Below are 18,777 nucleotides of genomic sequence, written 5' to 3'. Positions count from 1 at the left end.
TTGGCATAGGGATTCTTTAAAAATTCTAAAATTCACATGTGAAATTAAAGTAAAAAAGCATCTGTCCTATTTTATGCACACTAAATAAAACTGAACAATAATATTTAGCAAAATATAAAGCTTTCTAACAAAGGAACTGTGTCTGACTTTTGGCTTTCTTTATATTATTTGTTCCACTGCATTAAAATATTATTTTTGAACATGGGCATACTTTGAAAAAAAAAACCAACAGTGATTATAAAGAAGAAAACATTAACTTTTTAAAGAATGATGACCCTCACTGAAATGTGAAATTTGTCAGATTAAACACTACTAATGCATTAGAACAGAGACCTTTGGCTCCAGGTATTTTGTCATTCACCCCACCTCTTATTGGCATATTTAAAGACCATAGACAATTTTTACCACACTATCTATTTCTTTGCCCAGATGGAAGAATATAGATTAAGGACCCAATCCTGCAAACACTTAAGCATATCTTTATATACTTGGGGCTTGTCTATACTTGAAATGATACAGCAGCACAGCTGCAGCACTTCAGTGTAGACACTATCTATGCCGCTGGGAGGAGTTCTCCTGTCGGCATAGGTAATCCATATCCCTGAGAGGTAGTAGCTAGGTTGATGAAGGAATTCTTCTGTTGACATCGCTGTCTACACCAGGGTTAGGTCAGTTTAACTATGTTGCTCAGGAATATGAATTTTTCACACCCCATAGTGATGTAACTGGGGCAACTTAACTTTTTAATGTAGACCAAGCCTTGAATATTCCCACAGAAGACAGCGGAATTCTCACATGCATAAGGTTGCACAAGTGCTTAACTGTTTGTAGGATCAGTACCTAGTCCTGAAGGGTTACACGACATTTATTTTATTGGTTTCATTTTTTGTTTTTAATTCTACAACTAGAGGTGGTTATGTTTCCAATGAGAACAAATAGGCTTAGAACAGAAATGAAAATCAGTCTTGTGTGGCTCAGAAATTATTTAAATTTTTTTTAAAGATAACATTAAATCCATTTAATTGTCTAAAATGAGTATTTTTGTTAATTAATATTAACTCATGAGAAATTATTCTGATCTCTTAATTCCCTCCTAATTATAATTTTTCACCATGGGTGTACCATTTCACTGTTTGTTTATTTGCAACCTTATCTGTTTCACACACCCAATGCTGTTAAAACTAAGAACTAAATACATGATATCATAACTGTGATTAACAGTCAATAGAGTTCCTAATTCCTTTGGTCCTTTATGTTGAACAGTTCAGGCCGTGGTACTTGCCTTGATAATGAGCCTCCCAAGCGTGACTTTCTTTATCCTGCTGTGGCCCCAGGTCAGGTGTATGATGCTGATGAACAGTGTCGCTTCCAGTATGGAGCAACATCCCGTCAATGTAAATATGGGGTAAGAAGTCTTAATCCTTATGCTGAGTGTTCTGCTTAGTCATTTGTATATATTCCTTCATGACAAAAAATTTAGTTAGATACAATACTGAGTTACACAGTTTTCCTATAGTAATCCATGCAATACCGCCTGTGTAAATAAAGAGCAAGAGGTTTTAATCCTTATGCTGCATCTTTTGCTTGAGTCATTTGTGTATACTGTATTCCCAAATGTTTGGGTAATAATGAATGTATGCAGTGTTGTGGTAGCTGTGTCAGTCCCAGGATATTAGAGAGACAAGGTGGGTGAGGTTATATCTTTTATTGGACCAACTTCTATTGGTGAGAAAGACAAGCTTTCGAGCTTACACAGAGCCTGACCTGAAGAAGAGCTCTGTGTAAACTCGAAAGCTTGTCTCTCTGGATATTAATGAGTTGGATAAGTGTCTTTTAAGTAAGGCAGGCCAAATAGCTTATTAGGCTCTGTCCGGCTTCCTTTGAAGTCAATTTTAAAACTCCCATTGACTTCCAGAGGAGCAGAATCAGGCCCACAATGTATCAAATCTTGAAATATGAAGTTTGTGGTGCTGACTTTAATTTTTTTAATGTAAAGCTACATTTTGCAGCCATTTTCTATTTTTTTTTTTTTTTTTTTTGCCAGGTCTATCTGTTTCAATTCATATTTGCTGGCATTGAGGTTGTTTCACACACTGCTCAAATCTCCTACTAAAAAAAGATAATTGGGCAGGAACACAGAGTAATGAGAAACTAAATAACCAAAAAGGATACTAAAATAGCTGCTGATAAGAATGGCAGAGTGAAAGATTTATTCTCCCCACCAAATTTCAATTGAATTTCCAGTAGGGTTAGCAATAGCTATTTGCACACTACTATTTTAAACAGTTTATGCAATGTATTTTAAAATATTGTTTTAAAGAAAATCTTGCAGCCCAAGATTACATCTGTTACAATGATGTTTTCATCAATGATAGTCATCAGATAGTTTCAGTAGTTTAAGATTAAATCTGAATAAAGCTAAAAAAGTTCATTTTGTAGTTTACAATAGTAAACTATTGTAATGAAACCAATGTATAATATATGGAAGAAAATTAAAATATTTAGATCATTCAAATAAACAGTAATCATTGCACTTGCAGTAATCACTTCTAATAGGGCTAAAATGCAGAGGGAGTTTGTTTTTAATAACCCTTGGGTGATAAATCAGTATTATTCTTAGGATGGATCTTAGGCTGATCATATAGGGCAATGTATTTAAAAATTGTATGTAGCTGGCTGGCTGGGTGGGTCTCCCATTCTTGATCCCCCACCAAAGCACTTTTGGCCTTTATTGTTTCTCTTTAAGTTCTTACTCCTTACCCCTTCTGGTTTGAGGGCCCTGTTTTCTCTCAGTACATCTAGGGCACACACATCCTTTTTTCTCCTTTCAAATTACCATCACACTCTCTGTACTTTCAGAATAAGAAAATTTTCAGGCATTTAAACCATTATAGGGACCATGCCCTTTTGAAGTATACTGCATTTTAAATCAAACTGGAAAGTTAATTTTGTGCAAAACTGACCAATGCACATGTATATTAACTTTTTCATAGTCTCTTTGCTAAACTATATTATAATTGTTGGTGATTATCATACTGTACAGTAGTATTCTGTTCTTAAACCAATATCTTTCCCTTAAATATGAAAACAAATAGACATAAGGAAGATTTATGTAATCTTGGGTTTATGATTCCTGCTTTCTTTTTCTTAATTTTTTTCTTTGTGCATTATGTTAAGAAAGACTCCTGTGTAGCTACGAAACAGACTGAAAACCTAGAAGAATTAAGACACTATTTAAAACAAACCAGTAATCCAAGTGTGACATCACCAATGCTGTGAACTGATGTCATCTAATGTATCACATCAGTGAGTCAAGCAACAATTCTAAAAAAGAGTCTCGAGGAAAATAAATCACTTTTTAAGAGGATCTAAATACAGGATTCAGAACTGTATATATTTACACAACAGATTGTTTTTAAAGTCTTTGTACATCCTATCTGGGAAATAATGTACATTTAAAACATTATCCAGAATAACCATAATGTATCTGAAACTGCAATTATTATCATGTAAATGATACACATTTCAATTGATGACTTTGAGGAAAGAGGAATGTCTTCTCTGGGAGTTCAATAACAGTTTGGGAGTATTCAAGTGAAAAAGGGCTACTCACATGAGCAAGGGTTTGCAGGACTGAATTCTGGATCTAAATGCTAGGAAGAGCTAGGGTGAATATTTATTTATTTTCATTTAAAAACAAGCACACAAACAATGCTTCGGATGCCCTGCTTAATTTAATTTTCACAGTAAATCATTGTAATAGCTTGTTCATCTCACTCCAATAAAAGAATATATAAATATGCACCAGTAGACATAATAAAATAAAGCTCATTCACAGTAGACATAATATCCTTCCAACAGTCAGTCCTCTCCCTGTCAAAATGCTTGTGGGAAAAGACGGGCATTATAGTGTTTCCATTAGGTTAACAAATTTGGACCTTGGTGCCCAAGAAAGGAATGAATTCTGAAGTAAAGAAAACTTTACAGAGATCTAACAGTAGATTCCTTTCTCTAAATTGACTGACTCCACTGATCTCAGCTGTGGCTGTATGGCATGGGAAGAGAGACTGTCAACCTCTCAAATGGAACTGCTTGGGAATTTTCTAGTAAAATGGTTTTTCATTGGAAAATGCCAGTATGTTGAAACCAAAACTTTTCACAAGAAGTTACCAGTCTTGACAAAGCTTTCATCAGGAAATGTTTCTCAGAACCAGGATGGAATTTTTGGTCAAAATGAGAGAGAGATTCCCACACCCCAGAATAGTCCACAGGTTAGGATGCTCACTGGGGATGTGACAGACCTAGGGACTAAAACTTCAGTGTCCAGGTGAGTGCCCTATCCACCAGGCTATTGTAGGATGGGTCTTTTTCAAGGTGTCCTGTTGTAGCTGTTCCACTTCATATAACTAATTAATTGGTCCAGAGAGAGTGACTCTATAGCTCAGTGGTTCAGGCACTTAGTTAGGCTATGGGAGATTCAGGTTTGTGACCCTGCTCTGCTATTTTCCTGCATCCCAGGACAGAGCCTTAACCACGAGGCTACTGAGTCAGTCTTTCTCACTCTCTCAGTGTCTCCTGTTGGAACTGTTCCACTTTGTATAAATAATTAAATATTCATGAGGTCAGCGAGAGCGAGACACACTGACTTTATAGCCAATGGTTAGGGCACTCATTTAGGATGTTTGAGATTGATGTTCAAATCCCTGTTCCAATGACTATTTAACTATTTATTCTCAGTGGAACAGTTCCAATAAAAGAGATTGTGGGAGACATACCCTGGAGTAGCCAAAAGTCTGGTAGATAGGGTGCTGATGTTCAAGTCCCTGGCCCAAATCAGGTAGAGCAAGGACTTGAACCTGGATCTCCCATAAGTCAGATGAGTGCTCCAACCACTGGTCTATTGGGTGTTCCAGGACAGGAAACTCTTTTGTTTTTTATGAAAAACTTCAAAATTTCCCAAGTTGGAATGGGAAAATTTTATGCTTTATAGGTAAGGCCCTACTTAAATCGTGGCATGACTGTACAAAAATTGCAGCTGAGTTGTGAACAAGCCATGGAAAATCACAGAAAAGTAATAATGGATCTTATTATTTGCAGTAATAAGATCTATTATTACTTTTTCACGATTTTCCACTGTTGGCCTCCCGAGGCTGAGAGCAGGGCCTCCCGCTGTCAGCCACCCAGGCCTCCCACTGTCAAAATTGCAGTGGAAGCCTAATATTGCGGGATCTGCAATTTCCACAATATTGCAAATTAAGTAGGGTGTTATTTATAGGTGTAATCTATCCTGGACATGTATTGACAGACACTGCAATATTAAAGGAAATATTTCCCACACTGTGGGAAAGATTCTGCTATCATTTACACCTATACAAATTCCATTGTCTTAAAAAGCTAAAAAAAAAATGTCTTCAATAAACCTGCATAAATGAAAGCAGAATTTGTTCATTATTAATTGAATGCACCCGTACCACTTGGGGCTGTGACCTCCTCAACAGTCAAAATCTCAGACAGTACTACAGCCCAGATCTCATCCTCCAATAAAGACGCTCACAGTCAGAAATGAGTCAGAAAGGAAAGAAAACTTCAAGATTCCCCTTAAAAACTTCCCTGCCATATCTAGGTAAACATTAGGGACTATTTAGATCTATTTACGGCCCTACTTAATTTGTGATATTGCAGATCCCACAATATTATGCTTCCACTGTAATTTTGATAGTGTGAGCCCTGGCCGCTCTGGGGCTGAGAGCAGGAGCCCCCGCTCTCAGCCCCAGGTGGCCGGCAGTAGGAGCCCCCACTCTCAGCCCCGGGCGGCCGACAGCGGAAAATCATGGAAAAGTAATAATGGGACTTTTTACCACAAATAATAAGGTCCATTATTACTTTTCTGCAATTTTCTGAGGCTTGTCCTCATTGGCAACAGGTATAATAGGCCAGGAAGGCGGCGGCCGGATGCCTGGTTGCGGAGTTTGGCGGGGGAAGTTTTGCTTTATTATGCCCCAGGCGGGTCCCGGGGCAGCTGAGGAGGCAGTATGTACTATTCAGCTTCCTGGGTTCATCAGTAATCTGCCTGGACTCCAGAGAGATTACTGATGAACCTAGGAAGCTGAATATCAGATCTATTTTATATATTTAGGCTGGGATTTTCAAAGGGGCTTTAGGGAATTAAGAGCCCAACTCCCATTGATTTTTGATCAGTGTTGGGCTTCTAACTTTCCTTTGTGCCTTTGAGAATTCTAGGCTTATACCTTCCTTATTATTTAGAAAAAAAAATTGACTGAAAACCATCTACACCTCTACCCCGATATAACGCAACCCGATATAACACGAATTCGGATATAATGTGGTAAAGCAGCGCTCCAGGGGGGCGGGGCTGCGTGCTCCGGCAGATCAAAGCAAGTTCGATATAACGCAGTTTCACCTATAATGTGGTAAGATTTTTTTGGCTCCCGAGGACAGCGTCATATCGGGGTAGAGGTGTAGTTGTACTCATAGCTAGCCTTTATAAGTGATTTCTATCACTGTTTCCCTCCCCATTCCCTCTATGTGCTTATTACATTTACTTGTTACTTATGGTCTCAAATTAGGTCCTAATCCTGCAAACACTTATGCACATTCTTAACTTTAAACATCTGAGGAGTCCCATTTATGACTCATGCTTAATTTAAGTACATGCACAAGTATTTGCCTCAGATTGTGGGTGCTTCAGTGACACTGTCTATCTATGTGTTTGTATGAAGTGTAATACAAGGGAGCCCTGACTGTGATGAGGTCTCTGGCTAGTAGTGGTGGTGCTAACACTATTATGTTTACTACTGCTACTAAACAAAATATTCTCTCTCCTCAGTTGTCCTTCTTCCTACTGACAGCACAGCTTCAGCTGTAGCCTGGCTGCCATTAGCTGGGTCTCCCTCTGGTTTTCTTGTAGTAGCTGCACCTAAAGAGTTGTTGTTTTTCTCCAAAAGTATTCAGTATTGGCCTAACACTTCTCCCATTGAAGCCAGTGGCAAAACTACATAGAATTAGCCCCAGAGCACTTTTGAAAACCCCACCCAGGGAGATAATGCTACTTTGAGGAATATTAACTCCTTCTTAGGTATCTGCTAGGATAATCTTGGGCTATGGCTACACTGGCGCTTTACAGTGCTGCAACTTTCTCACCTAGGGGTGTGAAAAAAAAACCCTGAGCGCAGCAAGTTACAATGCTGTAAAGCGCCAGTGTAAACAGTGCCCCAGTGCTGGGAGCCATGCTCCCAGCGCTGTAAGCTAATCCCCTCGTGGAGGTGGAGTACCTGCAGCGCTGGGAGAGCTCTCTCCCACAGAGCGCCGTGACCACACTTGCACTTCAAAGTGCTCCCACGGCAGCACTTTGAAGTTTTGAGTATAGCCACGGCCTTGGAATCATAAGAGGACAGTGACACAGGATGTTGCCTACCTCCTGAGCCCCTTACACTCAATAAGCCCTTTGGAGCCCTCTGGAGCTCCTCTCATGCTGATCTATAATGGAGACACATTCACAGGGTACCAGGGAATTACCAGAGGCAAATATGAGATCCCAGTGGAGTTACTCTAAATTTATACCTATATAAACTGAGAGGAAGACTAGCCCCAATGTTTTTAAAATGTGAATTTTCTGTTTAGATTACATTTTCAGAGTTGTGTGGAATTTTAGCCTCATGACTTTCATTGGGCCAAATTCTGCCATAGGATACATGTGTACAGCTCTTCCTGAAGTCAGTGCATGCCTTAAAGCAGGAGTAGGCAACCTTTCAGAAGTGGTGTGCTGAGTCTTCATTTATTCACTCTAATTTAAGGTTTCGCATGCCAGTAATACATTTTAACGTTTTTAGAAGGTCTCTTTCTATAAGTCTATAATATATAACTAAACTATTGTTGTATGTAAAGTAAATAAGGTTTTTAAAATGTTTAAATGTTTAAGAAGCTTCATTTAAAATTAAATTAAAATGCAGAGCCCCCCGGACCAGTGGCCAGGACCCAGGCAGTGTGAGTGCCACTGAAAATCAGCTCGCGTGCCACCTTCAGCACACGTGCCATAAATTGCCTACCCCTGCCTTAAAGGCACTGTCCCTTATTGAATGCAGTGCGGAGGAGTTTTGCCCTGTCTCCCCAAAACCCTGAGCACCTGCATAATGACTGGTCAAAGTCTGGCTCTGGGTTAATTCAGGAAGGAATCTCAGCTTTGACTTTGAATTTTCTTGTTTTATTAGTTTAAATAATACTTGAAATATGCATGACTTTACCTATGGTTTTTGTGGTTTAAAATAATGCATAGCTTTATTACTGGTTTGCATCAAGTCATAGAACTGGGTCACAGATTCTTAGGGCAATGGCTAAAACCTCAGACATTTTTATAGAGGTTAACACTTTATGCATATGGTTGACTTTGTTGTGGTGCATTTTACTATCTGTGAAGATGTTGACTGCTAATGTGGACTTATGGATAATGCTTAGCCATTCTTTAGTACGCTAATTGCCTCCTTTGCTGCTGCACCTTTAATGGAATACAGACAGATACATAAGGGGCCAAACTTTGTTTCACGTGCAAATGCCTGCTTCTACTGGGGAAGCCATCTATGCACATCTAAGAATAGAATTTTGCCCATACATAAAGTAATGTACTTTAGCAGGGATTGATATTTCTCTTGTTGGTCATGGTCTGATGTGTGTACTGAAGCTCTCCAGTCAAATTGTCAGCTAAGATACCAGGAAACTCAAATGTCACAGTTCTTATTTGCATTTTTTGTGTGCATATCTGAGTTAGGATTGCCAACTTTCTAATCGCACAAAACTGAACACCCTCGCCCTGCCTCCTGCCCCTTCTCTGAGGCAGGGGCGGCTCTAGTTTTTTTGCTGCCCCAAGCACGGCAGGCAGGCTGCCTTTGGCGGCATGCCTGCGGGAGGTCCCCGGTCCTGCGGATTTGGCGTATCCGCCGCCAAATTGCCGCCGAATCCGCGGGATCGGCGGACCTCCCGCAGGCAAGCCGCCGAAGGCTGCCTGACTGCCGCCCTCACAGGGACCAGCAGGGTGCTCCCCGCGGCTTGCCGCCCCAGGCACGCACTTGGAGCACTGGTGCCTGGAGCTGCCACTGCTCTGAGGCCCTGCCCCCCGCTCACTCCATCCCCCCCCCTGTTGCTCGCTCTCCCCCACCCTCATTCACTCGCTCTTTTTCACCAGGCTGAGGCAGGAGTTTGGGGTGCAGGAGGCCGTGAGGGGTGTGCAGGCTCCAGGGTGAGGCCAGAAATGAGAGGTTCAGGGTGTGGGTGGGAGCTCTGGGATGGGGTAGGGGGTTGGGATGTGGGCTCTGGGGTGGAACTAGGGATGACGGTTTTGGGGTGCAGGAGGGGGCTGCGGGGGGAGCTAAGGGGTTTGGAGTGTGGGAGGGGGCTCTGAGATGAGGCAGGGAGTTGGAGTTTGGGAGGGGGTATGGGCTCTGGGCTTGGAGTGTGGGTTCCAGGGTGGGGCCAGAAATGAGGGGTTCAGGGTGGGGAAGGGGGCTCCGGGCTGGGGTAGGGGGTTGGGGTGTGGACTCCGGGAGGGTTTTTGGGTGCAGAAGGTGGCTCCGGGCTGGGGCCAAGGGATTCAGAGTGCAGGAGAGGGCTCAGGGCTGGGGCAGGAGGTTGGGATGCAGAGGGGGTGCAGGCTTTGGGAGGGAGTTATGGTATGGGAGGGGGCTCAGAGCTGGGGCAGAGGGTTGGGGTGCAGGAGGTGGTGCAGGGAGTGGGCTCCTGGCGGCGCTTACCTTGGGGGGCTCCCCAGAAGCGACCGGTATGTCCCTCGACTCCTAGGCGGAGGCATGGACAGGCTGCCTCGGCCCGCAGGCACCGCCCCCGCAGCTCCCATTGGCTGTGGTTCCTGGCCAATGGGAGCTGCAGAGCTGTTGCACAGGGTGGGGGGCAGTGCGTGGAGCCACTCTGGACGTCCCTTCGCCTAGGAGCCAGAGGGATATATTGCTGCTTCCGGGAGCCATGCGGAGCCAGGTAGGGAGCCTGCCAGCCCCACCAACCAGACTTTTAATTACCTGGTCAGCAGTGCTGACCGGAGCCGCCAGGGTCCCTTTTCAACCAGACATTCCGGTTGAAAACTGGATGCCTGGCAACCCTAATCTGAGTGCAAATGAAGTTCAAGTCATGCAAGCTGCAATAGGAAGCACTCAAATTGCCTCAGAATGGGTAGCCTCAGCACACATTCTCACACTAGGGAGTTCTCCTGTACTGTCAACAGCCTACCTAAGATCCCATGGGCGCACACACATCACATTGCACTGGAGAGCACTCATGTTTCCTACCAAATAGATTTCCCAGCAGTGGCTAGACTAGCTGTGCCTCTGCTGTTCTTCGGATGCCTATTAGAGGCAGTGGGAGTGCCCATGAACCTGATTGCCATCAATGGAAAGTTACTGGAAACTTTAATGCCGCAATCAAGTGGCACTGCTACTCATACCTTCACTGCTGCACCCTCCCTGAGGACCCAATTCTCTGCCTTCTACTGCCCAGGTTCATACTTCTGTTTCCTTTGTTGAGTAGATTGCAGTGCCAGGGAAAGCTAAGGACTATGTGTGGCTTGTTTGAATTTTAGGAACAGAGCTTAAAGCCTCTTGCAGCCAGTTTCAGCATACACTGTCAGAATATCTTAACTAAAAAGAAAATGGCCAATTAATTTTCATACTTTTCAAATCCAGAAAAAAATAACAGAGAAGATTGAATGGGCAGCAATTATTTCCAGTTCTACAGTACTTCTTTCAATGGAAAATAAAACTGCAAAACTATTGAAGTTATAGTAGACATTGTAGTGGGGTGCTCTAGTTTTAAATATTCAGGGGGCATAAAAGTAATGGATTGTCACACTTGTATTTTGAAATACTAATGCATGTTTTATATATAGAGAAATAATCAATGCTGCAGAAGTAGCATGACCTACCACTTGCGGTGAATGAAGTGTTCCTTGTTGTACACAAGTAACCTAGTCCAGCTAAGTGATGTTGATGAGATATGCTGTTAGCCTAACTTGGGGCCTTTGTGATGACGGAAATAAATGTGAGGAAGTGAGAGCAGATTCTGAGAGATGCTTTTCCAAAAAGAAAAAAGAGAAATCATTTGGGGGTTTTCACCTGAATAACTGACAGTTTCCACCTTTTCTTCATTCCCTCAACCACTGACATTATGATATATAGTGTGAATTATGTTTTCATAAATTCCTATCTAGTCCCTCCTAACTCACTGTATTGTGACCTTCTTTTTCCACTTGAATCATATCACACTGAATTCACATTGTATTTTAATGTTTGTCAGAAGAGCCTAAATAATTCAATTGGGCACTGATTTATACCTTTTTGTATCTAGTTCATAGATGTGTGCTAAAACTTTTTGTAGGCTGAGAGAGGATCTGAGCTTTTAACATTATACTTTATCATTATAGGCTCTCTAATTTCTATTATTCTTTAAGGTGAGACTATCTTGGCTATCAAGTGCAAAATCTGTTATCACTAAGGGTCCAATCATGCAGGTCTTTTTAATTCAAAATTATTGAAGTCTGTCAGAGTTTTGCCTGAGAAGTACTTTCATGATCATTCCCTAAGTAAAAACCAGTTTGAACTACTGCTTTGTTCTTGAACTGTACTTGCATCTTTTTTTAAGATTAGCATGGGTTCTATTAAGCAGAACCATAGACTTGGCTCTTTCTAATACCCCATGGGTTTTTCATCCTTTTCTATCCTTTGCCTTACAAACTCCCACAAAGGCAACATCAGCCACCATCCTGACTCAACTCCCACTTTCCCCACCAAAGCACTCCTGTGTTCATCTCTCCCTACCTTTAAAGATGTGCACCAGAGCACATAGAAATTAAACGTAGGCGTACCACCAAGGCATGTAGGCCCTGTAGTTCAATTTTAAATGGAGGAAGGAGAGCCAGTGGCCAAATGTGGGTCACAGAAGGATGGTAGATTACAAGGTGGATTAGGAGACATAAATGACAGTTCAGAGGCTGGAAGGTGGTTGGGACAGCGATAGAAAAAGCTGTGTGGGTCTGAAAGAAAAGGTGTTTGTTTCAGGCTGACTTACTGAGTGGGACCGCTGTAGTTCTGGAAAGGTTCAGATAAGCACCCAATACTTAGTCAAATAAGATGGTAACATAATATGCATAAATCGTCTAAGTTTAAGAATGACACTTCACATTCCTTCAGCATGTTTTGATTCATAACATGCTGCACCGCTTAATGAGCATTTATGGAAATGGAGCATTAAAAATATTAACTTTTGGGTGCTTATCTGAACTGAGCAAAACCTCTGAACTGTCTGAGGTTCACCCATGATTCATAATCACCCTCATAATTCTAAACATGTTACAAATAATATTTTTGTTGTGAGGGTGGAAATAAACCAGGCAGAAATTTTTGCACATCTCAATTATGTCAGAATTCAAGAAAATTATTTTAATGCTCTATTTTAACAAATGCTCATCAAAGGGTGCAGCATATTATGGATCAATACATTCTGAAAGAATGTAAAGTCCCAATTTTTAAGATTTTAAAATTTTATTAAAGAAAATCAAATCTCAATTTTATCATTAATTCATGTTTCTAGTCAATGTGTTTCCCATCTTATTTTTCTGAATATTTTGGGTTTGAAAAAAGCTAAATTCTTTAATGAATTTAATTCGAGGCTTTCATTCGAGTCTAGATTTTGGAGACAGCACAGCAAGTTGATCTTTCTCATATTATTGAGTTTTCATTGTGCTGTATTGTTATTATCATTTTATCATTATTAATATTAATATGTAGGATGCTTATCTGTTACATAATTTAAAAATGACTGTATGTAACTCTGCATGACACACAGAAAGAGGCTCCATCATTTATAGCATGTAGGCAAAAGGAAGATAATTTGATTTGCTGTTTTTTTTCTCTAGATGGGTTCAGCTTTGTTTAATTTACTGCAAATACAACCATCCGAATTCCAAACTGAAGTCATGGAGCCCTAAGATACACCGTTACAGGTTGTCATCTATCTTGTCTTAATCTTATGAAAGGCCTCAGCTTCAGTTTATGTTTCCTGGATTTTAAAAACACTTTCCATTGTTTTCTTTACAAATTAATAGATATTACATCCAGAAATCCAGTCACTGACTTTGAGCTCATTGATTAGCTTTCAGATTGTTTTCTTCTTTTACCATGATCCTTTTCGTACAACAGGATTAAGATCTGTTTGAAGTCGGGGAAAGGATATACTATCCTCATTTGATGTCCAAAAAGGAGTGAGGCTATCAGGTCACCTTATGTAGATTTTGTTTTGTTTTGTTTTGTGTGATAAAACATCAGTATCCTTTTTAATAGTGGCTCTGGCCCTGACCTTTTCAGGGCAGCGCTCTCTGATGGTTTTCAGACTGGCTTATTAGAAACAGCTGTTTAGAGATGTTACTGATCGGATAATGGTAATAAGGAGAGTGTCTCAAATCCATAATCAAGGAGTAAAATTAGTGCTAGGTTTGGGGCTGTCCTTGAGGGCAGAAAGCTTTGTGCACCATAATAATTCTTTTTAAGCCTTTCTTTCTAATTTTTCCAAAATTAGTTGAAAATAAAGAACACATTGAGTCAGATTTATCCCTGGTTTAACCCAGATTTATTTCATTCACTAGAGTTACATTACAGATATCTGTGTTTCAACTTTTATTCTTTTAAATTAGCATATTAGGGGAAAACAAACTTTTTAATATTTGTTATAATATGTAAAAGAATCTACAGAAATATGTTTTTATTTCTTCTCAAATTCTCTACATAGAATGATAAATTGTGCTGTTGTGGTCAGTAAGGCCTTAGTATTTTCCATGATTTTCCACAAATAAAAATATTATATACACGTGGAGCGATATGATATCATAATTTTTTTAAGTAGAACTCCCTTCTTATTTATATGGGGAGTACTGCTTAAAAACTAGTATGGAAAAGCCCTTGATAGTTTTACTTAATTCTTTATTTCATTCCTTATGTAGCAATCCTGCAGATTTTACTGAGGCAAACTCCCACTGAAGCTAATTCTGAGTAAAGACTGGGTTCATAATATTACTTAGCTCTTATACAGCACTTTTCATTAGTTCAGGGGTGGCCAACCTGAGCCTGAGAAGGAGCCAGAATTTACCAATGTACATTGCCAAAGAGCCATAGTAATACATCAGCAGCCCCCATCAGCTCCCCCTACTCCCCGCTCCCAGCGCCTCCCACCCACCAGCAGCCCCACTGATCAGCGCCTCCTTCTCCCTCCCCGCACCTCCTGATCAGCTGTTTTGTGGTATGCAGGAGGCTCGGAGGGGGAGGAGCAAGGGCACTGCAGGCTATGGGGAGGGGGCAGGAATAGGTGGAGTGGGGGCAGGGCTTGTGGCAGAGCCAGGGGTTGAGCAGTGAGCACCCCCTGGCACATTGGAAAGTTGGCGCCTATAGCTCCAGCCCCAGAGTCGGTGCCTATACAAGGAGCTGCATATTAACTTCTGAAGAGCTGTATATGGCTTCGGAGCCACAGGTTGGCCACCCTTGCATTAGTAGATCACAAAGTGCTTTGCAAAAGAGGTAAGCATCATTATCCCCATTTTACAAATAGGAAACAGAAGTGAAAGGACTTGCGCTAGATCACCCAGTGGCTGAGCTGTGACTGGAACTCAGGTCTCCTGCGTCTCCTACCAAGTTATTTATTTGTAGTTACACACTATAGGGTAAGATTCACCTGTATGCTACAGTAACTTTGTGCTGCTCAGATGCCACAAAGTAGCCAGGGTGCAGCAGAAAGTCTATCCCATAATTGTCAAGAAATGTTTAACGTTTAATAACTCTTCACTTTGATACTGCTACTCTGACAGTGGTTGGATGAAATGTTTGTTCTAATAATCATTTCTCCCTTAACAGTAAAGTACAAGTACAGTAGATATAAATCTCAACTGAGGGAAACTATAGATGTTGATATTTCAAGTTAAAGTTAGACTTAGAAAACTGTCGGCTGTGCTGAAATTCATCTTACTTGTAGCTAGGCTGTTAGGTAGCCTAGAGATATGATAAGCATGAATCTGAATTCAGATGAGCCTGGAATTTAAAGGTGTTTAAAATCCAAACCAGGATCCAAATCTCATTTTTGCAAATTGCTTCTGTCTTTACGAGTGGAATCAAAACTCTGTATCCAAAAGCACAAAAACTTTGGGCTGTTTAAAATCCTGATCCAGACTTCACAACCTGAGCCCAACTGTTAATTTAAACATTAAAGTTGCTTAGGTGCAAACATAAGTAGTGAGGTTACATGCAGGATGATCACAAATGAGGTGAGATCTCTTTGGCATTTGCATCAATATGAAAAGATGCCTAAGCCACATGTTATGGCACATGAGCCAAAAGATAATGAAATGGGACATGAGATCCCCATACCTTATCTGAAAGCTGAAACAAAAAAATTTCAGCTGTTCCGTTTGGAATCCTTTCTAAAATGGATTGGAGTCAGGAGTCCTGGTTAAAGGCATATGTTTATGGTTTGGTATGAATTTTGAAACAGAGTTTAATCAAAGTAAAATTAATAAATCCATTAAATAGATTTTTCAAGGTGGGACTTTTTTTGGCTTGTCTTCTTTGCTTTCCCTCCTCTCCATGATCTTTTAAGCAATATAAGCATCTGACAGTGTGTTTCTTTATATATGAGATGTTGCCACATGAGCAGTCCAGGTGCGGCAAAGGCAGGAGTCTTTCTCAATATGAGATTATCCAAATAAGTGTTTTCAACACTTCAGTGGAGGGAAAATCCTAAATTTGAAAATGAAGGCAGTTTCCCCATCAGTCATCATAAAAAATCCAGGATTGCTTTTGCACATGGCAACATCTCTACTAAAAGGAGTCACTGAAATATTTAGTAATCTGAATTTCTGAGTAATCTCATCAGCTTCAACAGAACTCCAAAGATCAATAGAAAATTGTCCTTCAACTGGTTTAAAATTAAACTGGGTGCACACAGGGTGCAGACCATGTAGTTAAAAATGGGACAAAGGTTCTAGAAAGTAACAAAGCCCTGATCCCTCAGTAATTATTCCCCAGCCAGCTAGGACCATTCTATTGCAATGTATTTTAGAAAATCATTCCTTTAATATTCCCTATTTATACCAACATTGAAGCTAAATACACCAGGGGCCCAATCCTGCAAACATTCTCTGTGCACATCTCTCACTAATTTTAATTACTTCAGTGGAAATTTTGCATACAGGATGGCCTGCAAGATTGTATTCTAAGTTACTAATATTTAGTGGAAGCATATAGTACAGGACCATTACTATAGCTACCAATAAATAAATATGTACAGTAATATTTCTGTATGTAGCATAATAGAAGAAAACTGAATCTTGTAGCAAAGTTTAATAGTTTTTACAAGCAAGGTGCATATAAGATGCAGCCTTAATGTAGATGTGGAAGACAGAGAACCTAATTATAAAAGTACACTGTATTTGTAAAAATATCATTATATATTGTGAAAGGTAAGATAAAAGTGCTTCAGAATGGAAATTTTCACTTCTTTTAAATCTAAACTTTTGTGAAAGAGGGAACATAATGAGGCCTGATAGTCATTTCTTCAGAGAAACAATGAATTTTGAGGGGAGAGTTGACCAATATCTTTGACTTATTGGCACTGCCTTTTCCTTTAATTCTTTATATATGTGTTTGTCTGCATGCGAAATACTATTAGGATATTATGTTAAACTATCATTAAAAGAGCTATAATAGAAATGAAAATTGCATTGGATCATTAAAAACATCTCTCTAATTATTTATCTTTGCATTTTAAATTTAAAAAAATTATTTCTTTGCATTTAACAATAAAAAGTCCCACCTATAATAAAGTCTAGACACCCTGACAATAATTAGATTCCCATTCAATAATTAGATTCCCATATCACCTCCCAGCATAACACAAAAATTACTTTACAAACCAATGAATACAAAAGCAAAATATGCCCCATTCCACTGCACATAAAGAACATGATCCAAAAGCCATTGAAGTGAAACGAAAGACGCCTAAAGACTTCAGAGGTGTTTGGGTCAGGCCCCCAAACCCCAAGCCTTTCTCAGAAACCCTATAAATGAATGGCTTTTGCCATGTACCTGGATGGTCCACAAATCTGGGCTAATTAAAATGCATAGAATTTCAAATGCGAAAGTCAAAGATAAAGTATTTTAGAAGAAAAACTATATTGATTTATTTGATACCATCAATAGTTTGTGGCATGATGATATAAATCTATAAAAATCTCATTTATAAATTTGGGAAGTCTAAAAGAAATCTTTAATTTAGTATATTATTCAATTATTACAAAATTTACATACATCATTTTAGTTAACAGTAGTCTGAGCTCAGAACCTGCGTGGTTTAAAATGATGGGAATAAAATACAATATTGCTTTTTTATATTTCAGAAGTCAAGTTATCATTCTACAATTGGATATTTGGGGTGGATAGGTAAAGTAATGAGGATACATCAGCGGACAGTAAGACTTCTTTTAAAAAGACACCAAATACAGAATTAGCATTAAGCAGCAGGTGCTGCTTAGGACAGAACATCACTTCCATGGAAACATGGAAGATACATTTTTATAATCTACTGTTGATATTGCCAGCTTTTGTTGGCAGAATATTCTTAGGCAAAGTATAGTGGCTTTGAAATTGCTCCAGAATAGTTTCCAAACTCTTTTAAAATACATATATAAAAATTTTACCCATTCTTATTATCTCTATTCAAAACAAACCATGTGTGCGCGCGCACACACTTTCGTAGGACGACTGGAAATAATTTTAGATTGTTATTCTGATCAACTTGCTTCTGCCTTCTTTCCTAGGAAGTGTGTAGAGAGCTCTGGTGCCTCAGCAAAAGTAACCGCTGTGTTACTAACAGCATTCCAGCAGCTGAGGGTACTCTTTGCCAGACAGGGAGCATTGAGAAAGGGGTGAGTTCAAATGATTTATTGTTTTAGAAGAACTATAAACACTGCAAAAATGAAAAACTGAAAGTGCTTTCTCTTTGATGCTTAGATGACATGCACTAATTCAAAATGTATTTGCATAATGAACTCCTCCCTAGTGGAAAAGTCCTAAATAATTTGATAGAAAATACCTTTTTTTTAAACCAGTATCTATAATTTAATAAGAATTTTATCCCTGTTATAGAATTTTGTAGGTTGGCTTGAAAAATATGTAGAAAGGGTGCTATCCTCTATCAAATTCTATCGGTTTTCAAATAAATTTCCATAAATCCCCTATTGATTTAATCTTTATTAAATTATATAGTACTCTTCCATAATGGATTATTTTAACTCTGGGCTTTCATGAATGAGCCATGACATATATCTGGAGACTGAAAGTTTTTATTTTGTTCAAAGATAAAAAAACTTTATTCTTCCAGTAATAAGCCAAATCACTCAGGCATGTAGAAAAAAGCTGTCATAGTAAAAGGGTTCTTTATGGTCCCACATTTACCACTGACAGCTGTTTTGGCTTTTAGAGTTATTTCTATAAAACCCTTTTGTTTTCATAACTACTCAGTTTTAAAGGACTTTTCCATAAGAGCTGATAAACTTTCAGATTATAAGGGTTAACGGTGATATCTGCAGAAAGTAATTGTTTCAATGGGGATACACAGAGATTTATTCTCTTCTATCGCAGGTCTACAAAGGCTGTGTGTATGTGTGTCTGCACATGTATATTTTTAATAAAAAATCTAACATTTTGTGTGGTTAGTAAAGATCTC

General features: G+C 39.6%; 1 protein-coding gene across 2 annotated transcripts in view; it reads left to right on the top strand.

Moving 5' to 3' along the window:
* Positions 1–18,777, top strand: part of ADAMTS6 (ADAM metallopeptidase with thrombospondin type 1 motif 6) — a 299,292-nt gene that overhangs the window by 178,079 nt on the left and 102,436 nt on the right. For both annotated transcript variants that reach the window (XM_065406967.1, XM_065406966.1), the window contains exons 10-11: positions 1,264–1,405; positions 17,870–17,977. In XM_065406967.1, the coding sequence (XP_065263039.1) occupies positions 1,264–1,405; positions 17,870–17,977 (250 nt within the window). The remainder of the gene's footprint in view (positions 1–1,263; positions 1,406–17,869; positions 17,978–18,777) is intronic.

This window comes from Emys orbicularis, chromosome 6 (genome assembly GCF_028017835.1).
Source record: "Emys orbicularis isolate rEmyOrb1 chromosome 6, rEmyOrb1.hap1, whole genome shotgun sequence".
NCBI lineage: Eukaryota > Metazoa > Chordata > Testudines > Emydidae > Emys > Emys orbicularis.
The sequence above is the reverse complement of the archived record's forward strand: the minus strand, read 5'-3'. Positions and strand labels throughout refer to the sequence as shown.